Raw genomic sequence first — 27559 nt, 5'->3', positions numbered from 1 at the left:
CAGTTTTATTGACAACAATGTGTTTGAAAGGCCTTGTCTGGCTCTATAAATTTCTGTTGAAGTTTATGGCTCACGAGAGGTACCACAGAATGCACCAGGCAAAGGAGCGGAAAAGCCCAGCTCATAAAAAACAAGTCTCAGTAACTGCACCCAGGAGAAGGGTTTGCAGTTTGCCTAGGGAGTTACAGCTGGGCTCAAGGAGAGTCAGGATTTGATTCCCGTCTGGTGCATATTAATAATCAGTGGGAAGTGGCTGATAGAATGCCCATCTGTATGGGTAATGGTAGCTTCAATTGGTGTCCTGTGCAGAGGAAGAATTTCCAAGGATTTGTATTTACACTGGAAGAGGTGGATAAAGGGCCTGAAGTAACCCCCACCCCCTCATCACAGGGTTGAGGTGGCAGAGCTGGGGGACCTAATGCACCAGCTTTACCGTGTCTCTGACTTCAGACTGACACAGTCTGCTAGGATACCTGCTGCACTGCGAGTCCTGATCCACAAACACTCATGTAACCCTTCTCCCTGTCAGAGTTGGCAGCAACAAGGGCCGGGTTCAGTATCTAGGGGTTCCATTCCAATAACACAATGCAAAACCGGCTCGAGCCCCCACCCAGTGACAAATATATACCACCCCCGCTGGGCGCCTCCAAGAGGCAATACTTCCCCTCTCGCAAGCACATAGTCTGAGTGTAGCAAAAAGCCTTTTAATAACAGAGAGAAACAATGTGGCATTATGTTGGGGAAACACCACCAACAGTATTCATAACACAACCCATGAGCAAAAAAAACCCACCCCAAGCAAATTGGGGGGTGTCCTTTCCCTTTGGTTCTTGAGTCCAGCAACCCAAAATCACCCAAAGTCCCAAAAGTCCAACGACCCAAAAGTCTCTGTCCCTGGTCAGGGCAGCCCCAGAGTTCAAAAGTTTATCTGCAGAGTTTTACCTCCCAACCTGGGTGGAGATTGGGGGGGAGGAATTAAGGGGCACTTTATGTGGTCCAAATCTGATGGCTCCAACTCTCCATGGGGCTCCGCTCTGCCAGCCGCCCCATGAGCTGCTCTAGGCATCCAACAAACTGCTCTGCTCCACCAGCTGCTCTGCTCACCGTCCCGCAAACTGCTCCACCCTATATCTTCAGGCTCCCCTACTACTTAACACAACACTCAGTGATTTCAGCTCTTAGTAAGTTTAGCTCTTTTGTGATTGCAGCTTGTAGTAGGGGAGCCTCAGTGCTAGTGCACCATTAGCCTAAAGTGAATTCAGCTCTGCAGCCTGTAACTAGACTCCTAATAGAATCAAAATTAGCTCTGATATTCCACAGTGGAAAGAGAAGAAAGTGCAATTAGCATGTGAGGCCCATACCACCAAGTATTAATACCTATCCTCAACCTCTGTCAATTCACAGAGTTTTGGAACCATGTCCCTTGCCTAGCGAGTGCTACTTAGTTGATGGCGAGTCCCTCCATCATAACAAAAGGCCAAGTACAGTTCCACTGTCCTTGATTCCCATAATCAGGGTAATAACAATTTATTCTTCCTGCCCCAATAACAGAGACACAGAGGATCCCACAGCAGCCAAAGTGACCATTTGGGCAGCTATGGCCTCATTCTAGGCGGTCTGGGTATGCCTATGCAAATGAGATTGGCCCCTGAAGTTCTTTTCCACAACTTGCCACACCTCACCACCAGATGTCAGGGTGGAGCTCATCCTGACTCTGCTTACATACTCATGTTCAGGGCTGGCTTTAGATGCCTCCTGGTACTGATTGAAGTGTCAGGAAAAGGATTTACAAAGTTGGTCACACTAATCTGGGCACATGATGATGACAGACTAGGCCAAATGAATCATATTGCTGAATGCAGATTGGCTATGGTTAGTGCTCTTATCCATAAGACTGTTTAGATTCCATCCAGTCTCCTGCTTCCTGCGTCAGTGGCAGTGAGGGGTTGTGCAGGAAGGCTGCTCAGCCGCTCCCATTGCTTAATAGGGACCACTCTGGCCGGTTGGGCTCTGAAGAGCCAATTATTCATATCAATTTTAGAGTGCAATCTGCCTTCCCACTCCAAGCTAGGGCTGGACATGGGTTACAATAAGGGAGGTGTGGGGATACACAGCTAAAAGCCAAGGGAGAAATATCCCTCTTCTACCAGGCTCAAGGGAGCAGAACTCCCCACACGTCCTCCTCAGTTCCAGTTGGGTTTGGGTGAACTTTGCCATCCCTATTCTGTTTCTTTCATACAACCCTGTGCACTGCAGCTAGAAGGGAAAGTGCTAAATACTCAGAGAAAAGCAGTTCTCATGTGATTTCCAGCCTCAGCTGTTTAAATCCAAAATGTCTAGATTATTCTTCATTATTTGTATTACTGGGATGCCTAGAAGCCCCAGTCATAAACCAGCACCCCTTGGCAAGGTGCTGTACAAACCTAGAATAAAGAGACAGTCCCTGCCCCAAAGAGCTTCCAGTCTCAGTAATGTAAGCCAAACTTTTGGATGTTCATCTGAACCTCTGTACCCTTTCGGAAGCTCAGCCACTGCTAATGCAAACCACCATTTAGAATAAAGGCGTTGGCCACATTATAGTTTCATGCATGAATATTACTCTGAAGTATTTTAAGTCTCATCCTCTCTTTTACATGTAAAATAGTGCGTTGAAGACACACACACAAAAACAAACACCTCTGGCTGAATCCAGCCTGGGTTGGTAATAATCAAAAGCAGCTGCTGCCTGTTTGGTGGCCTCTGTGACACTCTTGGTGTCTTTACACCCCCTTTCCAGCACCCAGGTACCCCTAACATAATGGACAATAGCTAGTCCCCTTTCTCAGCATTCTCAACACAGACACCAACAACTGCATGGTCCATGGAGGGTGCATGGCCATCTGACTCCGAGAAGTGGTCTCTCCTCCTGGGCAAGGTTGAGGCATGGCGAAGGAGGAAGCTGACACGATCACTCCTCCTGTTGTAAATGTTCTGGGGATAACAAGAGGACTTCAAACTCCAGGGCTGTCAAGCTAGCAGTAAGTGCATTCAGAATGGAAACTTTTAATTGGAAAGGAATGAATCAGCATGTCAGACCCGACTCCCCGACCCCAACAGACATGAGCCTTGGGAGCTGGCGCGTAACTTTATAATCTAGTCTTTAGACACATTTTCAGAAACCATGCTAAGCTTTGCTAGTCTCCTGAGTCACTCCCACTCTAACTCGTCTCAACAACTCATCCCTGTTGCCAGCTGTTTGTCCCTCAGGACTCAGCCTTACACGTACAAATGAAAACTGTCTTTGTCAAGACCAGCGAGGCTCACTGTGCCGATACAAGGCGACGTTCTGATCTGATTCAACATGTAAACTGATTAATGAGCATTACTGAGTTCAGAGCATCTCCTGATGCAGATCACACATGTGGAGAGGGGCAGAGCAGGACTGGAAGGATAGGAAAAAGGACATTGCTATCCTCCCTAACCTATGATGGAAATGAAGGGCCTGATCCCGAGAGGTGATGAGTAGCTGCATCTCCCATGGAAGTCAGTAGGAGGTACACTTGCTGACCACTCTCCGGATCAGGCCCCAGCTTTCCTAGGGAAGTTTGGGTGTCTAGATCAGTATCTTCTCATTCCTTGGTTATCACTGCTCCAATCTTTCTAGCCTGTTGTGCAGGAAAATGAGACTCGCCTTCAGCACTTGATTAAAGAGCACACAGGGATGAGAGCCATTAAAGACTCTGGCCAGTACTTTTTCACAGTTCATAATGTTTTCTTTTCCTCTCTATTGATCCTCTCTGACAGCCTTGGTAGGCGCCTCTCTTTCCCTATTGTTCTTTTCTACTTGGTATGTATTGATTTCCCCTCCCCCTTTCTATTTCTTAACAAGCCCAAGACAGTACATCACGGCAGTGTTTTACTTGAGTTTGTCATGGTGACAAGTCCTGAGTCACTTGGGTACATTTCATAGGATGCATCTTCTGCACTGAATGCCCTGCAGGATCCATCACCCTGCAGCAGATGGGCCAGACTTGGCCTGCAGGAGGCACCTTCTGCATCAGCAAACCTCCTATAAATGTGCTGAAGAAGTTAATTCCTATTGTGGGGGGTTCTTCTAGGGACCCTCAGTGCACCCGTTATCTGCAGGAGTGGGAAGCAATATGGCCCAGTGGTTAGGGTACTACCCTAGGACTCAAAAGTCTTGCACTCCCATCCTAGCTCTGCCATTAACTTGCCAAGCGATCTTTCTCTGTGCCCATGTTTCCCCAGTTGTAGAATGGGGATAATAATGCTTAGATGATGATGACCAGATACTATGGTGATGAGCACAGTGTAATTGCCTAGCTACAGCCAACCAAGACATCAGCTGATCATGCTGCCTCCACATCACCCAGCCCAGTGATTTTGGAACCAAACATGGATCTTCCAAATCTTTCAAATCTTTGTGTTAGGCTTATGTTTTGTAAGTGTGATTCTGGCCAGTGCCAACCTGGAAATGCAGGGGGAGAGGGAGGAGATGGTTGGGACAGTAGGGAATGCACTGCACTTCTCTGGGTATGCCTACATTGCAAATTAAAACCCACGGCGCTGAGTCTCAGAGCCCAAGTCAATTGACTTGTGCTCTGGGCTAAAAATAACAGCATAGAAGTTCCCACTTTGGCTGCAGCCTAGGCTCTGAAATCCCCCCAGTGGGGTGGGACTTGAAGCCCGGGTTCCAGCTCAAATTGGAGCATCTACACTAGTATTTTTAGCCCCACAGCACAAGCCCCACAACCCCCAGTCACTTGACCTGGGCTCTGAGACTTGGTATGGTGGGTTTTTCTTTGCAGTGTAGACATACCCTCTGAGCTGGCTGGCTCTGTTTGCCAGGAGAAGACTCACCATAAACTGCACATGGATTGTCTTTTAACATATGTGGATTTTACAGTTCTCTAAATGAGAGAATTATTGTGTGCAATGCTTTCCAGTAGCACCAAGAGGCCGCAGCGAAGATCAGGGCCTATTGCGCAAGTGCCTGTCGATTTAGATTTTGAGTTCTTCAGGGCAGGGACTGTCCCAAAGAGTTTGCAGCCTAAATATATACAGACAAAGGAAACGTCTTTGTCCCCATTCTATAGATAAGGAACAGAGATTAAGTAACTTGCCCAAAGCCACAGATTCTGTGGCAGAGCAAATGACTCAACCCATATCTCCCAAACCCTCCCCCAAGGCCTTCACCACAAAACTAGTCTTCCTCTCTATTCTCCTGCTTAAAAAAACATGGACTGACAGTTGCGTTTTTCAGTCTGCACTCTTTTAGACCTGGAGAGCAGCAACAGGGTATTTAATACCTCACACAGCTTAACAGCTCTCAGAGGGGCAGCACATATAAATAATTTACCATCTTGAAGAAAGAGGGCTACCACCTGGAAGATGCTCAGATACTACAGGGCACAGCGCTTGGATCAACTACATGAGCATTCAGCTCAGTCTGAATCTGCTCAGACATCTAGAGACATCAAGTTCACACAGGACATGCTCAGAAGTACTCAGTCCCGTACTGGTAATTGATCCCTCTCCTTAGTCACGTAGTGTAAATCCAAATGACCCACTGATGTCAATGGAGTTACTCCAGTTTGTCAGGAGCGTAATGAGAATTTAATTACATTTATAGCTCTTCACTTGTTGTTACTCATCCTATCACTCAATCTACTAGAGCAGTAGTTCTCAGACTTATTTGATCAGGCCCCTCTTCTTTGTGTCTGTAGTCATTTATGCCCCCTCCCCAAATACATATATCACCAGCCAGCTCTGAAGGCAGAGCGGAAAGCAGCGGCTGCTGGTTGGGTGCCCAGCTCTGAAGGCAGTGCTGTGCCAGCTGCAGCACAGAAGGGTGGCAATGTGAAAAGTGATATTTGTCAATATCACTTTTCACAGCAGACTCAGCGCCCCATTGCCACCCTTACTTCTGCACTGCTGCTGCCACCCTGGGGCTGACCAGGTGAGGGATTGGCAGGGGAGGAGATCCTGAGTCTGGGCTGCCTCCCAGTGAGGGATTCCTGCGGAGGGCGGGGAGGAGGAGCACCTGGGTGTGCACAAGCCCCACCATCCGAGCTGACAGCTGGAGCTCTTTTAAAAAAAAAAGGCACACAGCTCGTGGTTCCCTTAACACATTCCTGTGCCTCTCTTGGGAGGCCCGCCCCATTGTTTGAGAACCGCTGTACTAAAGCAGGGGTCCTTAATCTTGTCTGAATCACACCCCACCATAGACATTTTTTTTTAAACTTAGAGCCCCATCCCTTTTTCCAATAGCAAAAATGATACCGCTACATAACCATGTATTCCTCAGACAAGGCACCCAAACTACCCTAACTCTGCCCCCAGAGAGATGCCAGCTTATCTTGTTCACACGTCCAGTCTTGAAATTGTGCGTTTCAGGATATTAGCTTTCTAACGTCTCATACATGGCTCTGGTAGTAAATGTGCTGCTTTGACACCACGGCAACCTTTTCCTTTTTCATACAAGTGCTCTACCTTCATGATCTGACCAAATAAAGTTTGCATACAGAGACATGTTAGCCACATGTCTAATGACACTTGGAGAGCTGGCCACCTGATTCAGCAGGTTATGCTGAACACCAGCTGAATCATAGGATTGGAAGGGACCTTGAGAGATCATCTAGTCCAGTCCCCTGCGCTCATGGTGGGACTAGGTATTATCTAGACCATCCCTGACAGGTGTTTGTCTAACCTGCTCTTAAAAATCTCCAATGATGGAGATTCCACAACCTCCTTCTGCAATTTCTTCCAGTGCTTAATTATCCTTATTAGGAAGTTTTTCCTAATGTCCAACCTAAACCACCCTGGCTGCACTTCAAGCCCATTGCTTCTTGTCCTATCCTCAGAGGTCAATGAGAACTTTCCTCCCTCCTCCTTGTAACAACCTTTTATGTAGTTTAAAACTTATGTCCCCTTTCAGTCTTCTCTTCTCCAGACTAAACAAACCCACCTTTTTTCAAACTTCCCTCAAAGGTCATGTTTTCTAAACCTTTAATCATTTTTGTTGCTCTTCTTGGGACTTTCTCCAATTTGTCCACATCTTTCCTGAAATGTGGCACCCAGAACTCAACACAATACTCCCATTGAGGCCTAATCAATGCTAAGGAGAGCAGAAGAATTACTGCTCATGTCTTGCTTACAACATACCTGCTAATACATCCCAGCAGGATGTTTGCTTTTTTTGCAGCAGTGATCCACTATGACCCCAGATCCCTTTCTGCAGTACTCCTTCCTAGGCAGTCATTTCCCACTTTGTACATGTGCAAATTATTGTTCCTTCCTAAGTTGAGTACTTTGCATTTGTCCTTATTGAATTTCATCTTACTGACTTCAGACCATTTCTCCAGTTTGTCCAGATCATTTTGAATTTTAATCCTATCCTCCAAAGCACTTGCAACCCCTCCCAGCTTGGTATTGTCCACAAACTTTATAAGTGTACTCTCTGTGCCAGCGGTTTTCAAACTTTTTGTATTGGTGACCCCTTTCACACAGCAAGCCTCTGAGTGTGACCCCCGCTGATCCATTAAAAATGGGAGGGATAATTTAATTTAATGGAGGCTGGGAGCTGTCAGTCCCAAGGAGTTGTAACCACCTTGTGACCTCCTGAGGGGTCAGTACCCGCAGTTTGGGAACCCCTGCTCTATGCCATTATCTAAATCATTGATGAAGATATCGAACAGAACCAGACCCACAACTGATTCCTGTGGGACCCCCACTTGATAGGCCCTTCCAGCTTGATTGTGAACCACTGATAACTATTCTCAGGGAACGGTTTTCCAACCAGTTATGCACCCATCTTATAGTAGCTCCATCTAGCCTGTATTTCCCTAGTTTGTTTATGAGACGATCATGCGAGACAATATAAAAAGCCTTACTAAAGCCTAGATATACACATGTGCTGCTTCCCCCCATCCACGAGACTTGTTACTCTGACAAAGAAAGCTATTAGATTGGTTTAACATGATTTGTTCTTGACAAATTCATGCAACTATTACCTATCATCTTATTATCTTTTAGGTGTGGACTGATGTGGAGAAAGTAAATAAAGAATTTACTCCTTCTCATAACACAAGAACTAGGGGTCACCAAATGAAATTAATAGGCAGCAGGTTTAAAACAAACAAAAGGAAGTATTTCTTCACACAACGCACAGTCAACCTGTGGAACTCTTTGCCACAGGATGTTGTGAAAGCCAAGACTATAACAGGGTTCAAAAAAGAACTAGATAAATTCACGGAGGATATTGGCTATTAGCCAGAATGGTCCGGGATGGTGTCCCTAGCCTCTGTTTGCCAGAAGCTGGGAATGGGCAACAGCAGATGGATCACTTGATGATTACCTGTTCTGTTCATTTCCTCTGAAGCACCTCGCATTGGCCACTGTCAGAAGACAGGATACTGGGCTAGATGGACCTTTGGTCAGACCTAGTATGCTGTTCTTATGTTTGCAAATTGATTACTTAATTATTTGCTCCATTATCTATCCAGGTACTGAAGTTAAGATGACTGGTCTGTAATTCCCCAGGGTTGTTCTTATTCCCCTTTTTATAGATTAGCACTATATTTGCCCTTTTCCAGGCCTCTGGAATCTCACTCATCTTCCATGACTTTTTGAAGATAATCGTTAATGGCTCACATATCTCCTCAGTCAGCAGCTCCTTGAGTATTCTAGGATGTATTTCATGAGGCCCTGGTGACTTGAAGACATCTAACTTATCTAAGTAATTTTTAACTTATTCTTTCCCTATTTTAGTCTCGGATCCTACCTCATTTTCACCGGCATTCACTATGTTAGACATCCAATTGTTATTAACCTTTTTGGTGAAAACAAACAAAAAAGTCATTTAGCACCTCTACCATTTCCATATTTTCTGTTATTGTTTTTCCCCCCTCACTGAATAACAGGCCTACCCTGTCCTTGGTCTTTCTCTTGCTTCTAATGTATTTGTATTGAGTATCCTCAGCACCTTGAAGGATCAGGCTCTTAATGAGGTGTGGGGAATTACTGCCTTCTGTGTCTAATTAACAATTTGTAAAATGTTTTGGTGTGTGCTATGTATGGCTTTAAAGAAGGTTGTGAAGTAGCTCAGCCACTGTATGATTAGGATTGTTTTTTTCACTGACAAATGAAACTCTTTGTTGTGGATGGATAAGGTGGGCTGAGTTCCCTACACTCAGGGCATAGCTGCAGGAGTAGAGCTGAAGTCATTAGAGTGCCTAGTTTGAGAAGTGCAACCTGAATTCTGTGCCAGGTCTCAACACCACTAACTCAAATTTGACTGGTTCACTGCACTCCCCTAAAGTTTGATGCCCCCCAGTTGAGAACCTTAAGCACAACAGTCCCCCAGTTAGAGTTACCTCCTCCTGTACGCTCTACCTTGTAACCATGCACAGGACATGAGTGCAAATGACTTGGTCCTAGGAAGGTACTGGTTTAAATTCTACACCAAGCCCTGGATTCATTCTGAGGGCAAGTCTACATTTAAAATGCTACATTTGCACAGTTGCACCACTGTAGCACTTTAATGAAGACACTCCTGCTGGCTGACTTGGTCTGTGAGAGGAGCCTTTGGAACCTCTACAGCTCTTGACTCCCCACCCCCAATTTCCCCGTAAAGGACAACAGACAGTTAACACAGCTGATGCATCATTACGGTTAGTTTTGAACACCCATCACCATCCCATGCTGCGCTCTCCCGTGGTCTCTGTGCTTCAGCGCTATGACTAATCCCTGCCATAACATGCTGCACCTTCAACAGCCCTTCAAGGGCACAGCAGAAGGGAGAGGGCTTCTGTGAGCTCTTGCTGCTGTGCTTGGGAGCAGCGATGTGATGGCCTCGCAGCGAGGGACTGTGCAGATGGTCACTTTCTGGCTCAGTAGCCCAGGCAATCACTAGGGATGATGAACGAATGCATGCACTGGAAGAATCTGCGTTAGCAGCTGGCGTCATGAGCGGCCCCTGGCAGGCAGCTAAGCGAACGGGTATTTGGAGCAGGAGGGAGGGTGGCAAATGAGTACAAAAGAATGGACTGCATGGGGAAGTAAATAAGAACTAGAAGGTGATAAAGCAAGGCTGTTCCTATGATCCTGTTGCTCACTTATCATAGGTTTCAGAGTAACAGCCGTGTTAGTCTGTATTCGCAAAAAGAAAAGGAGTACTTGTGGCACCTTAGAGACTAACCAATTTATTTGAGCATAAGCTTTCGTGAGCTGTAGCTCACGAAAGCTTATGCTCAAATAAATTGGTTAGTCTCTAAGGTGCCACAAGTACTCCTTTTCTTTTCACTTATCATAGTCATTAATATAGGACCAATGACTTAAAGGGAAACAGGATCAGGACCATAGTCTGCCCAGGAGGTTGCTCTCCCTTTCTGTATTCATAGCAATAATTTGCGAATCAGCTACTATAAACCCCCATTATTATCAGATTTCTGACACGTTCCCAGCTCAGTCTAAGATTCAAGACTCAAAGATTTATTTTTTTCCTCTTGAAAGTTAGAGCAAAGTCCCTCCGGTTCCTTTTTTTATTGCAAAAAATTATTTTCCCATAGCTGGCTCTAGCCCCCACTCCACCATTTTTTCACAGAACTACCTCAAAAGGCTGAAGCTTGAAGCATGCTCAGTTATTCCCATCTCTGCTTTCCCCAGCATATCAGGTCTTCTCTGTGTCAGTAAACAGCTTATCCATAAGCTCGTCAGGCAGCGCTCCTTATTGCTGTGGCTCGTACAGCACCGAGCACATACTTGGAGCTCCCTTTTATAGGAATTGGGGAAACTGATCCAGGCTACCAGTTCTGTAGAGTGACAGGTCAGATTCAGATCTCAGTCACACTTGGACATAACTACTGAAGTCAAAGGAGTCATCTGGTGTAAGCGAGATTAGGCTTTTCCCTGAGGAATATAGACATATTCTGTTTTGGAGAGGATCTGGTTCTGTCCAGTCTCTCAGCTACACTTTTTGCTGGTGCACTAGTAGTGAGGACTGTCTCCTTAGCCTTAAAGGACAAAAAGGTTAGTACGTGGTTGCCCTAAAGAAACAGAGTTTAATAGCAAGGATGACAGGTAGTTAGATCTTATGCCCATTGAGTACTGATAGTTGTCCATGTTGGGAATATTTCCAGGCAAGATGAAGGAAAGTGAGATGTAGGCGAGAGCTCAGACTTCCTGCTAGCTCGCGATTCTGGGACACTGGGTGGTGTCCAGTACAATCTCACATTTTGTCTCAAGCCAGATGCAAGTTGAGCACCAAAGAAGAGCATTTTACATTATGACAGACTTGATTTGCCCTGCAAGGAGCTAAGTTTCTTGTTCCACTTGAGAGCGTGGCAGGACGGATATGAATGATAGCTGGCCATGCAGCCACCAGCAACAATGACCAGTAAAATGTAGGTGACTAGTGGCATTGGAAATAATTGCCATGAGAGGAGATGACTGGCTGGTGGTGGGCCAGTGTGTGACACTGAGACAAAAGCAGAGGATGACTTGAATCAGGGAGGCTCAGATTCCACAGTGATAGGCACAGTAGACTTAGAAAGAAGATTTGGTTTTGACAGTGAGAACGTTATACTGAAACCTGATATGGGATGCCTACATTTTCTAAGCATCAGCCAACTAATTCTCATTCAGTCTCATGGGCAGGTGAAGCCCCACTCGACACTTGGAAAATGTAGGAGTAGTTTTTCAGTGTTGTGACCTAATTGGCTGGCTGGTTAAGACTTCTTAATGATGCCCTAGCCAGCTTCAGATCCTGCAAAGTTATGGGCATGACCTCAAGTCCTTCGTCATCATATCAACTTGCTGTCAGTGGGGGCAGGAATTTGGGGTGAGGTGTAAAGGACTAGGGGGAGAAACTCTGTGGAGCAGGTCTATCTGGCAAATGTAGAGGAGCTGTTCAGTCTATTTCACTCTGAGCCAGACCCACACCTGGTGTAAATCAATGGGGCGCTATTCACAGTTCAGGATCTATCATTAAGGCTCTGGGAAATTAAAAACAAAGGGGTGTTAGAAACTGGGAGTAGGGAAGTGGATCTGGCATGTAACATTCATTGGGACAGTCCCAACCCTTATCTCCCACCGCCATTCCAACCCCTGGCAGTGTCACTGTGTCAGCCTTAATCAGTAGGTGCCTGTGTGCCCTGGAAGGCACAAGTTAAAGAGAGAGAGAGAGGAGAACCCTGACAACGAGGGCCTCTCGCTCCATTAGAGCTCCATTGAATCCTCCTGAGGAAGCCATGTCTAGCATGTAATGTTCCTAATGTAGACACAGATCAGTGCCTAAACGGCAAGTGGAAACCCATTTGCAAGTACGCTTGAGTGGCAACAAAGGAGTTTCATTATCTTTTATTGGAAATGAAGCATTAAAAATTGCACCTGCTCTCATTCTGATAGAGAATAGTCTGGGGGCAGCAGGGTCGGGGAAGGAGAGACAGATGTCATTCCCTCTCCCCGCACCCATCAGCTCAATCAATAGCATTCAGGACCTCTATTTCTGCTCACTGGCTTGGAAGTGAAGCGGTGGCGCGGTACGGGGAGGCACAGTTGATAGTGTCTTTTAGCTGACTTGTTAAATTGACCGTTAGCATGATCTTTGTGGGGAAGTAATGCTCTACTTGCTGTCCTCAGTGTGTGCGCTGCACGGTCGGGTTTAAAGCAAAAGACAGGGAAAGGCTGCAGTCCTAGGCTCCGGTGGGACAACTTCCTGTGGCCATAACATTTGGCCAGACAGTATAAACTAAGAGGGGCTGGCTAGGAGACCTCCAAAGGAAATCTCACTGCTGTAGGACGTGGAAATGACGATGCTCTTTCTTTTGAGTCAGTGCTATGTTAATGCGTGAGGACAAGCGGCACTAAGTACTAGCAGTGCTGTCTTATGGATGAGCTACAGAACAAAGGCCACTAAAGCCGGGGGTATCAACCCTAATGTCTTGACTAACTTCCCATTGTGCCTAAAATTCCTCTGTAGCTCTAACTGGATAAGGTACTCTAGCTTGAGCCAGTGTGTTTGAATCTACCACAGTGCAAAGTGTGGTGCAATGTGATTTCAGTGAGTAGAGAGAAGGTACAAATGTTAAACACTTCCCAAACATTTCAAAAAAAAAAAGGAAAAGAAGACTTAATTCTTCTTCTAAATTATTTTAAATTAATTGTGATTAATCGCAGTTTTAATTGTGCTAGTAAACAATAGAATAGTAATTGAAATTTATTAACTATTTTTTGATGTTTTTCTACATTTTCAATTATATTGATTTCAATTACAACACAGAATACAAAGTGTACAGTGCTCACTTTATATTATTATTTGCACTGTAAAAATGATAAACAAAAGAAATAGTATTTTTCAATTCACTTCATATAGGTACCATAATGCAATCTTTTTATCGTGAAAGTGCAACTTACAAATATCAATATTTTTTGTTACATAACTGCAAAAACAAAACAATGTAAACCTGCAGAGCCTACAAGTCCACTCAGTCCTACTTCTTATTCAGCCAATTGCTAAGACAAACAAGTTTGTTTATGTTTACGGGAGATAATGCTGCCAGCTTCTTATTTACAATGTCACCTGAAAGAGAGAACAGGCGTTCACATGGCACTGTTGTAGCTGGCATCGCAAGATATTTATGTGCCAGATGTGCTAAAGATTCATATGCCTCTTCATGCTTCAGTCATTGTTCCAGAGGACATGCTTCCATGCTGATGACACTCGTTAAAACAATAATGCGTTAATTACATTTTGCTGAACTCCTTAGGTGAGAGTAGTATGTCTCCTGCTGTTTTACCTGCATTCTGCCATATATTTCATGTTATAGCAGTCTCAGATGATGACCCAGCACATGTTGTTCGTTTTAAGAACACTTTCACAGCATATTTGACAAAACGCAAAGAAGGTACCAATGTGAGATTTCTAAAGATAGCTATAGCACTCTAAGGTTTAAGAATCTGAAGTACCTTCCAAAATCTGAGAGGAACGAGGTGTGGAGCATGCTTTCAGAAGTGTTAAAAGAGCAACACTCCAATGCAGAAACTACAGAACCCGAGCCATCAAAAAAGAAAATCAACTTTCTACTGGTGGCATCTGACTCAGATGATGAAAATGAACATGCATCGGTCTGCACTGCTTTGGATCATTATTGAGCAGAACCTGTCATCAGCATGGACGCATATCCTCTGAAATGGTGGTTGAAGATGAAGAATCTTAGATTTCAGAGTAGCAGCCGTGTTAGTCTGTATTCGCAAAAAGAAAAGGAGTACTTCTCTAAGGTGCCACAAGTACTCCTTTTCTTTTTATAGAACCTTAGAATATCAGGTTGGAAGAGACCTCAGGAGGTCATCTAGTCCAAGCCCCTGCTCAAAGCAGGACCAATCCCCAACTCAATCATCCCAGCCAGGGCTTTGTCAAGCCTGACCTTAAAAACTTCTATGGAAGGCGATTCCACCACCTCCCTAGGTAACGCATTCCAGTGTTTCACCACCCTCCTAGTGAAAAAGTTTTTCCTAATATCCAACCTAACATACGAATCTTTAGTGCATCTGGCACATAAATATCTTGCAATGCCGGCTACAACAGTGCCATGCAAATATCTGTTCTCACTTCCAGGTGACATTGTAAGCAAGAAGCGGGCAGCATTATCTCCTGCACTTGTTTGTCTGAGTGACTGGCTGAATAAGAAGTAGCACTGAGTGGACTTGTAGGCGTTAAATTTTTACATTGTTTTATTTTTGAATGCAGCTATTTTTTGTACATAATTCTACATTTGTAAGTTCAACTTTCATGATAAAAAAATTGCATTACAGTACTTGTATGAGGTGAATTGAAAAATACTATTTATTTTGTTTTTACAGAACAAAAATTTGTGATAAAAATAAACATAAAGTGAGTACTGTATACTTTGTATTCTGTGTTGTAATTGAAATCAATATATTTGAAAATGTAGAAAACATCAAATATTTAAATAAATGGTATTCTATTTGGTTCCAAATATTTGGTTCTATTTGGTTCTATTGGTTCCAAATCCTACTACCAATGAAGTCTGTTGACATTCATGTCAAGGGCATTTTTTTGCCAGAGGACTGAGCCCCAAACTATCCCTCACAAAAACACTGTAAGCAAGCAAACTTATTAATGATCTAATTTCTTCAAACACAGCTAGTGCCTGGGCTTGCAAGGAGAGGTGACTATAAAAAGTTTGAAGGGATAGTGATAACCAGTCTGCACTAGAGGGAGACAAACGAATGTTAGACCATTTTTCTTCAAATCTAGGTATTTATTGACCAGTCAGTCACTTAGACTGATTTTCTTCAAACTTTGCAGAAACAGTCCTCCGTTGTTTCAGACTAAATGTGGCACTTTTTAGTTTAAAGGAATTTTCTGAACCAAAGCTGTAGGGTGTTAAAAATAGGATTTTATAACAGAAGCTGGCTGCAACTAACTACTGTATGGACAGGCTGCCCCCTTTTCATAATGCCAATATAACAAGGGTGAGCCTTTACTGTGTTTGTAAAGCACTTTGGGTTCCCCAGAAGCAAGATGCTATAGAAATGCCACATGGACCAGAGTAAAACCATACCACCACATAGGAGTTACAATGAAAGTGGCATACAGTTCACCAACTGGTCTATACTTACCTCTGAAGAGAGCATTCACAACTCAGGATAGATCTTACCAGGAGTGCTGAGAATAGCATTCCATACTCCTAGAGCCCTCTGTTTTAATGTAAGGTGTTCTCCTCATTATTAGATATACAAAAAGATGGTCACAACCAAGACTCCAGGTCCAGACACCCCTGGACTTCGGTAAGACAGGCCCATGAGCTACACAATTAATAAACCTACTGGTTTCTAACATGGGTGTGGTTTGGCAGGGCACTGGCAGGCACAGAATTCCCCCCCCCCCCCGACCCGCAAACGCAGCCCCACTGGCCTGACTGCAGCTGCTCCCCCCTCCCCCCCACAAATATAGAAGTCAAACTACACCTATGGTTTCTAAGGGTAGTTCCCTCCTAGAGGGTCCCAATCTGTAAAGGTGGTGTAGTCCCTGATTCCACCCCCTTTGGTTACTCTCAGACCCTCTCCCTTCCCCTTAGGACCCACGGGCTCTGGGTCCAGGTGACAGGTGCCCCCACCTAAAGGCAGGCATACACAGGGCTAATACCCCATGACCTCTTAGATAAAACTAACATAGCAAATCTAAACCACATCAAAAATAACAACAGTTTACACCCTGGAACAGGAAAGGGGATCATTAAGGGAGGAGAAAGGGACAGGAGACGAGGCTAGGGATGGTGACTAAAAGCTGCAAGCAATTTTACAACACCTAGTAAAAACCCACCACGATACCAGAATATAAGAACATAAGAACGGCCATACTGAGTCAGACCAAAGGTCCATCTAGCCCAGTACGCTGTCTTCTGATAGTGGCCAGTGCCAGGTGCCCCAGAGAGAATGAACAGAACAGGTAATCATCAAGTGATCCATCCCCTGTTGCTCATTCCCAGCTTTTGGCAAACAGAGGCTAGGGACATCATCCCTGTCCATCCTGGCTAATAGCCATTGATGGACCTATCTTCCATGAATTTTTCTAGTTCTTTTGTGAACGCTGTTATGGTTTTGGCCTTCACATCATCTTCTGGCAAGGAGTTCCACAGGTTGACTGTGCGTTCTGTGAAGAAATACTTCCTTTTATTTGTTTAAAACCTGCTGCCTATTAATTTCATTTGGTGACCCCTAGTTCTTATGTTATGAGAAGTAGTAAACAACACTTCCTTATCTACTTTTTCTACACCAGTCATGATTTTATAGACCTCAATCATATCTCCTCTTAGCAGTCTCTTTTCCAAGCTGAAAAGTCCCAGATTTATTAATCTCTCCTCATACAGAAGCCGTTCCATACCCCTAATCATTTTTGTTGCCCTTTTCTGAACCTTTTCCAATTCCAATATTTCTTTTTTGAGATGGGGCGACCACATCTGCGCATAGTATTCAAGATGTGGGCATACCATGGATTTATATAGAGGCAACATGATATTTTCTATCCTATTATCTATCCCTTTCTTAATTATTCCCAGCTGTATTAGGAGAGAACCTCACCTCTCCCCAAAGGCCACCCGCAGCGTGATCAAGAGAGCTGTTTGAGGGGCAGATAGGTATCACTGTCTGAGCTGCAGGCAGCTTCTGCATGCAGCTGGTTGATGTCCCAGTCGAATCAAGGCCCAGCTGACTCCTGGCTTCCAGTGTGGGGAGTGGCCCATGGGTTCTCTGGGGCTCTGAGGCAGACTCAGGCCCTCTGACTGGGACAGTCAGAAAACGGCTCCCTCTCCATGTGGCGGTGGAGGTTAACAATCACCCCACCCCCCTTCTCTTCTGGGTCTCTCTTGCTCTGGTCATGCAGTCCCTCGGACAGTACCTCGCAGGGGAAACCCAGGTTGTCAATCACACTTCTGGTATGTCCACTCCCCAACCCAGGTAGATAGTCTCTGTGCGGCCCTGTTCCCTGTGCGAGCTACATCTCTGGAGCCCCCAAACTAGCAGGGTCTACACACATTGTTTAGGTTTCAGAGTAGCAGCCATGTTAGTCTGTATTCGCAAAAAGAAAAGGAGTACTTGTGGCACCTTAAAGACTAACCAATTTATTTGAGCATAAGCTTTCGTGAGCTACAGCTCACTTCATCGGATGCATTCAGTGGAAAATACAGTGGGGAGATTTATATACACAGAGAACATGAAACAATGGGTGTTACCATACACACTGTAAGGAGAGTGATCACTTAAGATGAGCTAATACCAGCAGGAGAGCAGGGGGGGGGGGGCGGGGGGAAAGAAAACCTTTTGTAGTGATAATCAAGGTGGGCCATTTCCAGCAGTTGACAAGAACGTCTGAGGAACAGTGGGGGGGGGGAGGGGGAATAAACATGGGGAAATAGTTTTACTTTGTGTAATGACCCATCCACTCCCAGTCTCTATTCAAGCCTAAGTTAATTGTATCCAGTTTGCAAATTAAATTCCAATTCAGCAGTCACTCATTGGAGTCTGTTTTTGAAGTTTTTTTGTTGAAGAATTGCCACTTTTCGGTATGTAATCGAGTAACCAAAGAGATTGAAGTGTTCTCCAACTGGTTTATGAATGTTATAATTCTTGACATCTGATTTGTGTCCATTTATTCTTTTACGTAGAGACTGTCCAGTTTGACCAATGTACATGGCAGAGGGGCATTGCTGGCACATGATGGCATATATCACATTGGTAGATGTGCAGGTGAACGAGCCTCTGATAGTGTGGCTGATGCGATTAGGCCCTACGATGGTGTCCCCTGAATAGATATATGGACACAGTTGGCAATGGGCTTTGTTGCAAGGATAGGTTCCTGGGTTAGTGGTTCTGCTGTGTGGTTGCTGGTATTTGCTTCAGGTTGAGGGGCTGTCTGTAAGCAAGGACTGGCCTGTCTCCCAAGATCTGTGAGAGTGATGGGTCATCCTTCAGGATAGGTTGTAGATCCTTGATGATGCGTTGGAGAGGTTTTAGTTGGGGGCTGAAGGTGATGGCTAGTGGCGTTCCCTTCCCCCCCGCTCTCCTGCTGGTAATAGCTCATCTTAAGTAATCACTCTCCTTACAGTGTGTATGGTAACACCCATTGTTTCATGTTCTCTGTGTATATAAATCTCCCCACTGTATTTTCCACTGAATGCATCCGATGAAGTGAGCTGTAGCTCACGAAAGCTTACGCTCAAATAAATTTGCTAGTCTCTAAGGTGCCACAAGTACTCCTTTTCTTTTTACACATCGTTTAGTTTGATCGATCTGTTGCTGCAACCAGTGTGTCATTCGGGCCCAGCCTGCATCATACAAACAACTTTGGTGAGGACCAAATTGGTTTCTTTCTGAAGATAACAAAAAAATAGTATTTCTCCCTGAACCAGTTTTCCCCGTTGGCTGGTTTAGTCATCAACATGAGGCTTACTAACCATGACTAACAGCAAAAGCTGTGGCCACATGGCCCATTGTTTGATCTGCATCCTAGCCTGGGGAGAACTAGGTCTGATAAAAGGAGGAAGCATGCGGATGATGCCTGGATTAAGGACAGAGCGGTAATAAGCAGAGGGAGAGTGGAACAGAAGCACAAACTTCAAAGGGAAACGTGAATCATTTTCACCAATGAGTGGATATTGTTTTTTGAAGCAGTTGCTGTCTGCTTCCCCAGTAGTCAGACTGAGGATGCACAGATAAGTCCTTGCGAAATGGGGGTGAAGTGAACAGTCTTGAAGATCAGTTTGGATAATTAATACATTGCGCACTTCTAGAAGGCATTGCATTTCTGTGGCTCTTTTCAACTCAGGGGAATCTATAGTACTTTACAAGCATTAGCTGCCCCCGGATAGGCAAGTATTATCATTCCAAGCTGATGGATGAGCAAACAGACATATGGCAAAGTGACTTGCCCAAGATCACACAGTGAGACAGTGTCTGAGAACCCATAAGTTCAGATACTTACTTGACCTATTGGAATCTCTCAACTCTCCTATATTTGGGGTGGAAGCCTCTCAGGGTCAGACTTGTTATTATAAAGATAACCAGTAATGTTAAGTCAGACATATGGTGAGAACAGCATCCCACATGTGTATTTCATAGTGGGGATGCCAGAACCAGAGACCAGAAGGTTTTTAAACAAATGAAAGCTAAGGGAGAGGGAGCAGTTCCAAAGCTCAAAAAAGGATCATTTCAGGCTAGTTAGTTCTGATTTTGGGTAGACTAGTTCACCCGATGCAAGTCAGTGGAGTTACTCTGGCTTTGTACCAGCACAACCGAGAAGAAAATCTAGCTTTGTGTCTACAGTGTCTAAAGGGATGCCTGCTGGGCTGTAAAAGGTGCCCAGATACTATTACCCAGGTACTATTACGATGGGTGCAGTATGATAATTCCAACATCAGGTTTGAATATTGTCTGTGAATCCTCTGCACAGACAGTTCAGTGCTGCCAAGCAGCCAAAGCAGAGAAAGGAAGGAAAAACGTGGAAGGGTGTTAACTATACAATTTCCAAACATGCTTCAGTGACAGGATTACAGGGCTGGCTAGATAGCCCCATTGTGAGCACAACTGCTTTCCCCATAGATCTTTTAGTCACTTACAAAAAGCTAATTAAATACCATTCTGCAGATCAGAGGGGCTGTTGTGCAGTATTACAACCTCAACATTACATAGTTGCAGGCATTTTACAGGCTGCTGTAATCGGACAGTTGGGATGAGCATGAATGGGATCTAGCCCCCTCAGCAGGGGGGGCTCTGCACAACCTTATACAGCTGTGGCTGATGGGAATGTATTTTGCCACGAGGCTGAAACAAAAGATTTGTTTCAAAATGTCCTCCAGCAGAAGGGTGCATTTAACGCACACACTCTGTATTTTAAATGCTGCTGTTATGAACTGGATTAAACCTTGTGATGGGTGAAATAAAAACCTCATTGAAACTGATGTGCGAATTCACCCTTCACTTAAAATAGCTGTGAAGCGTTTCGGGTGTGGCCCCTTAACTAAGGCCTAAGAGAGCCCACCCAGGAGCTCTTTGACTGAGTGGGTGGAAGGGTTTTGCTGAGTATTGGTTGTAGGGGGGGTGTTCATGTGTAGGCAGAACATACAGAAATTGAGAGACAGAACAAAGAGAGGCGGTGGGGGAGGCAAGAAAGCCCAGCAGTAGTCAGTGAACACAGTGTGACCCTGGAAAAGGCTAGAGAGCGTGCAGCTGCTTTTGTTCGTGGTTCCTACTGCGTTTGCGGAAGCAGGTCCTTGTTCACTCCTTGTAAATAAACAAGATTGTATCAAAGCTAAATACCAGATTCCATCAATTTCTACTTCCAGCTAGAACATCCCCATTACCTAGGGTGACTAGATAGCAAGTGTGAAAGACAGGGGCTGGGGGATAATAGGTGCCTACATAAGACAAACTCCCAAATATCGGTACTGTCCCTATAAAATTCGGATATCTGGTCACCCTATTGTGGCCCCAAAATGTAACTAGTTGCCTAGGTCAAAAAAGCAACACTATGTCATGGGCATCCCAGCTAGAAAAGCAAAGTCATGCCATTCCTCTGCTGTGCAGAACTCCATGCATACCAAAATTAGCTCTGCCTGCAGGCCTGGGAATTAGCATAATTACTTGCTTCAGTTAATCCTTATTCTGTGCAGCCCTTTTCAAACATCTTGGCATTACTGGTTCCCTAGCAGTTTAGGCAGAATCCTGGAAAGACTCTGAGGTCTTTGCCAGATCTATACAATGGTCTACAGCTATTACTTGTTGGCTAACAAACAGCCAGCTTGGGAAACCCAAGTGTAACACCAACAGACCCTGGTTGTCGGCGGGTGGGATCACACCTGGGACCTCTGAAGCTAAATGCATGAGCTTCTACTGAATGAGCTAAAAGCCATATGGCTGTTAGCTAAGGCTGTAGAGCAGAATCATTAATCTCGCTCTCTTTTTCTAAGTGGTCTCAGTACCACTAGATGGAACAGAACACCACACCCAGCAGGTGTGTGGGTTACACTTCCCCTAGCTGAGGAAGCGCGTCCCAAGCTTCAGAGACTTCCCAGTTGAAATCCCAGATGAGCCCTAACTTGTAACACTAACAAACCCCAGTCCCGGTGGGCGGGATCGAACCTGGGACCTCTGCTAAATGCATGAGCCTCTACTGCATGAGCTAAAAGCCATATGCTGTTAGCTAAGGCTGTAGAGCAGACTCATTAATCTCTCTCTCTTTCTCTAAGTGGTCTCAGTGCCACTAGCTGGGACAGAACACCACACCCAGGAGGTTACACAAGCTCACCTTGGTGAGCAATTGTCACTGAGGGCTTAAGTAGGGCTTGAAGCAGAGCACAGACCTTGTACTACTGTCCTGCAGGAGGTTACTTCCACTTGCTGGAGAAAAGGTTGCATGGCCGATTGAAAGCCTCCTTGTTTTGTTCCTCTCTGCAGGTCTGCATCATGGAGTGCGAAGGGAAGGCCTTTTCGAGTACTACCTGGGAGCTTTGCACCAAAGTGGCTGGGAAGTCATCCATACAGGTGAGCACTGACAGCCTGGAAGAAGATTCCTACCAGCCATTAGAGATGGAAGACAATGGCCTGTTCAGAGGCAGCCGGAAGCACTTCAATGACCTCACCAAAGTGGTGGATCTTAGCAAAGTGGAAGGTGAGAAGAGAGTTTCCAAGGTGAGCAGCCTGATCCACCAGCGGGAGGTGGACAAGGGTGTCAGCAATGGGAGTGAGACCCCGCTGGGTGACTTCCAAGAGCAGCCCAAGGATATTTCCAAGCGGCTTGGTGGCTTCCTCAAAGGAAAGTACAGTTACAGGCAGGTGCTGGAGCCCACCGTGCAGGGGGTGCAGAAGCGGTACGGGGGCTTCATCGGGGTCAGGAAGTCAGCCCGGAAGTGGAACAACCAGAAGAGATTTAGCGAGTTCTTGAAGCAGTACCTGGGCATGTCACCGCGCTCCAGCGAGTACGATAGCTTAACCAATGACCTGAATGAACAGAACGAGATCTAACTGGAAACTCTGTTTCACATCACTGACACATAGTGAATCGGTTTAAGTCTGCTATGGCCAAAGAAGTCAACCCCTTCCCTGATCCCAAAGAGCCTGTGTTAGGAATGGTTCACCAGACACAACCGGATTCATTGCTGCTCAGAATCAAGGGGGGAAAGCCTTGTGGTGGTGGTTTCTGAATCATCCAATGTATTTATTAATTCTTCTACATTTTCATGGCATTTTTGACTGCAAATACAAGACAACTGTCCCTGCCCTGAGCTTACATTCTAGGTTTACTAGAATGGGAATTTACTTGTGAGGGGAGAGAGAGAGAATCAGTCAGGTTTCTCTTTTCACATTCAAAATGGATTTCCAAGTGTTTTGGTCCCTTAGGATACGTCTACACTGCAATTAGACACTCGTGGCTGGCCTGTGCCAGCTGACTTGGGCTAAGGAGCTTTTTAATTGCATGGGCTCGGGCAGCAGCTTGAGCTCTGGGACCCTCCCACTTTGCAGGGTCCTAAACCCTGAGTTGAATGCCTACACTGCAATTAAACTGCCCATTAGCCTGAGCCCCCTGAGCGTGAGTCAGCAGGCACAGGCCAGCAGCCGGTTTTTAATTGTAGCGTAGATGTACCCTAAGTCTCACAGGGCCACATGAGTAACTCAAAGCTCCACTAACTACAGAATCCACAAACCTATGAGGCCTGTGACTTCCAGGGGCTGTGCTGGCACCCATTACCACCAAGGTAATCCCCCTCCAGAGCAGCGAAGGGAAATCCCATGGCCATCCCTCTCTACCTGGGACCAGCGTGCCCTGGGGGATACAATTTCTAGCCCAACAAGATGGAGTTGTTAAAATCAGTAATGTCACTCTTTCCTTCTTCAGTCTGGGCTTTTGCTTTTAAAAATGTAGCCCTTCCAAACCTAACACCCATGCTGCTCTCCCTGCTCCACATGGGGACTTTGTTTGTTTATTTTAAATGCATTTTCTTTGGGTTAAATGTGCTGGATTAACATCCCTGGAGGCTAATCAACTACAAAACAAGTATGCCATGGGCCAGCAGAAGTGCAAGTCTGATGGCCGCCACACCACGAACTGAATCGGGAACCTCCTGAGCGTGAAAGCTTGAGCTGCTACAGCTTGAGCTAAAGAGACAGGCTCTGTAGCTCTGGCTGTGATAGACTCATTGTCTAAGCCCAGGCACAAACAGGGACCTGTAATATAAATTTCCCAGTGGTTACAGAAGCTTCAGTACACACTGCCCCACCACCATGCCTGAGCCCTGCCCTGGGGGCAGAGAGGAGAGTTGATTCCCAATGCCCATTCATTCTTTGAGCTCTCTTCTGAGACTTAACCCACATCAGAAGGCTCCAGGTACACTCCAACTGTAACCTTGGCAGAGGACAGGGTTAGAACATGGTCATCACATAGCCCAGTTTCAACATGGATAAATCTGTAGTGTAGATGGGACCTATTTGTGTCCCCACACCAGGTTAACACCTTGGACTGATTAAGGGTTTAGTGACAGGGACACGGTTACTACAATTTTTATCTGTGTTGTAACCACAGCCCCCCCAAGCCAGAGAAAACCTTTCCTCTCTGCATGAGTTCACCTCGCTCCTGCCCACTGCCGTCCTTCCTCAGTGAAGCTGGCAACCATCCTTACTCTTTGACTTTATCCAGACACTGCAGTGTCACTTACAAGATGAACCCCCATGCTCACAGCTGGGGAGGAAAAAGAACTCTGACACCAGAATCAGTTATGTGGGCTAGGAGGATTATTCTGGGATCAGAGGATTGATTATGTACCTGCACCGCCTGGAGGAGAGTTAGGGCATATATACATGACAGCTGCACGGTTACAGTGCAGGGTTTCAAAGTAAAAAGGCGGCCTCTTCAGAGTTGGAGGTGAAAGAGCCATGGTAGGACAGAGGGAGAGAACTGTACACGATTAGAGATTCCAAAATACTCAGCTCTCATGAAACAAATGAGAGCTCACATACACACCTGAACAGGAAAGCCACTAGCTGGCAGCCTCAGCAGAGACTCAGGGCTGACTGGGCCATGGGAAATGAGCTCTACCACTAGAAGTGTCCCTCCAGGACAGAATCAAGGCACTTTGGGAGTGGGTAATATCTGATCAAAGACAGTGGGCATTACCATTGCCTGTACTGCACGTGCTCTGTGGTTAAAGAGGACTACAGTTTTCAGGACTGCTCATCCAGCACCAAATTCATTGCCTTTTTAAAAAAAAATTAAAGAAGCTTAATGGCCTCTTCACTGTGTGTAAATACAGACTCATTCGTGAGAACATTGCTTCAGTTTGTCCTTAGAAAAATCCTTTGGATTAAAATATCTCATATACATCTATATAGCATCCAACTCATTCTGGTGGATCCCAAAGCACTTCAGACTCTTATTCAGGAATCACTTTACCAACTACCACAATGCAGCCACCTCTATGGTGGGGCATGAAAGCTGTTTAACATTACAGTTTAACAGAACAATAACAGTTAAAGACAGGATGTAAAGAAGGGTGCATCCATCTGCAACTGGATTGTGAATTTACTGGAGCAAAGGACTATGGGTAGTACAACTGGTGGAGGAAACAGATTTTACAAAAGAGTTAACATCTGATTGGTCACTGAAAATACCAAACTAGATCTGTGGGTCTGGAATTTCAACAGAAATTTTTTTTCATCCCCCTGTAAAAAGCAATAGGCCATTCCAAGTGGTGATACTATGTAAGGATATTTAAAATGATACTCCTGTTATGTCCTCTGTATCTCTAATACATGCTGGTTCTATTTTCAGCTCCACGACTGACTCACTGTGAGACCACAGGCAATCGCTTCCCCTCTTTGTGCCTCAGTTTACCCCTCTGTATAATGGGGGTAATGATCATATTTGCCCCCTTACTACTCTGGAGAGTGCACTGAGTTCATTAGAGAACAAGTGCTATTGCAATACAAAGTGCTGTCATCTCCCTATCTGAGTATTGGCAGGTGAGGTCCTGAGTCCTCCTCCTCCTTCTTCGCATATGCACATGGCTCAAGTTGCACATGACCAGGATTCATCACCGAATTTGGTCCGCTGGTTGGATCACTAGCTTCCCTGGCTTGGGCCAGGTACTGACGGAGATGCGATGAGAATGTTGACCAATGCCCCCCCACCTCCCTGAGTCCTTTACCCAGCTGGTCGTTAATTGCCAGGAAATGTCTGACTAGGAGATCAATATTGCTATTAGAAACTACAGAAATATAAGAGCGTAAATGAAACCTAAGGACTGTATTCTGCTTCCCTTACTGATGTTAAATAATGCCTTACTGCATGAGTGGACCCACATATGGAGTAAATTGCTATTTTGTATGAATAAGGGCATCAGAATTTGATCCTACTGTAATTATTTTAAATGCCTCACACTTCTCTACCATCTTCCCCCAGGGGCCACAAAACACTTAAATTTTGATAGCATTAAGCCTCACATCACTCTTGGATTGTTATAGCTCATTTTACAGATAGGGAAACCGAGGCACAGAGAAGTCACATGACTTGACCAAGGTAATCCAGTGAGCCCAGAGGAGTGCTGGGAACAGAACCCAGATGTCCCAACTCTTAGTCCCCTTCTTTAGTTACCAAGTACTTCTCTTTCCATCCCAGTTAAGAGTTGAACTGTTTACTGCCATGAACACAGGTATCCATTTACAGTTCAATTCCAGTAAGGTATACAAGGGTTGTCAGAGTCAGCACCAGCCTGTCAGTTAAAGGCTGGTACAGGAAGCAGCAGGAAAACAAGGTTTCCTGGTCAGCATTCCTTGAGATTTTATAATCACTCCGGGGTTGACTTCTTTGCTCAGCGATACAGCGGTGTCTGTGTTTTCATTATGTCTCTTTCCCATGGCATGTATCTTGTCCTAGCTGCTGTCTCAGTGCTGTCACTTTAGAGGGTGTATTTTTGTAACTCCCAGGACGACAAATGGAGCCGGGCCTGCCGCTCTGTCCTATTCTGCCTAACTCGCAGACGAAAGCATGACCAATAAACAACAAGCCTGGGTCTTACCTGCGTCACTGCCGTTACTGTTTGTAAAAAGAACCAGTTCTTTTTAATTGTTTCATACAAATATTTCTCCATTAAACTTGTACATAGCAAAAAATGATTAATAAATTAGTTTACTATTTCTACTGTATCATTGTGATCGACACAATCACTGGGTCTGGCTTCCTGAGCACCCCACCCACAAACGTCCACATAATACCACCTCCACTGCTAGGGTCCCACAGGGCAATATAACCAACCCCAAACTGTTCAAAAATCACCAATCAGACCTCAACATAATTATGAGATTAGTTTAAAAACCATGAAAATTTTTAATAAAATAAAGCATTTGGGTTATTGGCCTCAGAGTCTTTAGAGTGCATTTGGGTTCAGGTTTTGAAGCTTTTCTCTACTGCCACAAGGGTAGAAGTTTGTTGGGTTTTTTTACAATGAAGGCTGAGATTCTCACATCATCACGTGACTCCAGGTGCGGGGGCATTAGGAAAAGTACTGCTGGACTCATGACAAACATTGAGAGTTGCCATGCCTGCATGGAGGAAAGCAGGCTTCCCTTAGGTATGGAAGGAAGAAGAGACCAGGGCCATGGGTCAGTTCCTTCCCACTTTGGTCTCGCTTCTGGGGAGGAGATAGGGAAGGAACCGACTTGTGGACCCCATTCTGATCCTGCCTCTGGATCCTTACAGAGGATGGTAAGGCAATGAGCATTGCCTCCCACTAGTCTCACACCCACAAGGAGAGACAGGGCCAAGTCTTCACAGAACTGTGGAATTCCAAGAAGTCATTTGTGCCCCACGCCATGCCTGCATCCACCTCTCCTGGACACAGGTGCCGACTTTCCAAAGTGCCGGGGGGTGCTCGACCCCCATCTCTGCCCAGGCCCCACCCCCACTCCACCCAGCCCCGGAGTCGGCGCCTATGCAGCTGGATCTTATCCAGCGCCCTACCAACCACATCCATTTCGTCTGTCTAGTCACTTA

The 27559-nt window shown here is 45.3% G+C and overlaps 1 protein-coding gene across 1 annotated transcript in view; it reads left to right on the top strand.

Annotated features, from left to right (window-relative positions):
* Nucleotides 1-26718, top strand: part of PNOC (prepronociceptin) — a 45990-nt gene extending 19272 nt beyond the window's left edge. Inside the window, exon 3 of the mRNA XM_007066918.3 lies at nucleotides 21973-26718. Within this exon, the coding sequence (XP_007066980.2) occupies nucleotides 21973-22539 (567 nt within the window). The 3' untranslated portion in view covers nucleotides 22540-26718. The remainder of the gene's footprint in view (nucleotides 1-21972) is intronic.
* The last annotated feature ends 841 nt before the right edge of the window (nucleotides 26719-27559 follow it).

This window comes from Chelonia mydas, chromosome 3 (assembly GCF_015237465.2).
Source record: "Chelonia mydas isolate rCheMyd1 chromosome 3, rCheMyd1.pri.v2, whole genome shotgun sequence".
Lineage (NCBI taxonomy): Eukaryota > Metazoa > Chordata > Testudines > Cheloniidae > Chelonia > Chelonia mydas.
This window is presented reverse-complemented; position numbering and strand designations above follow the sequence as displayed.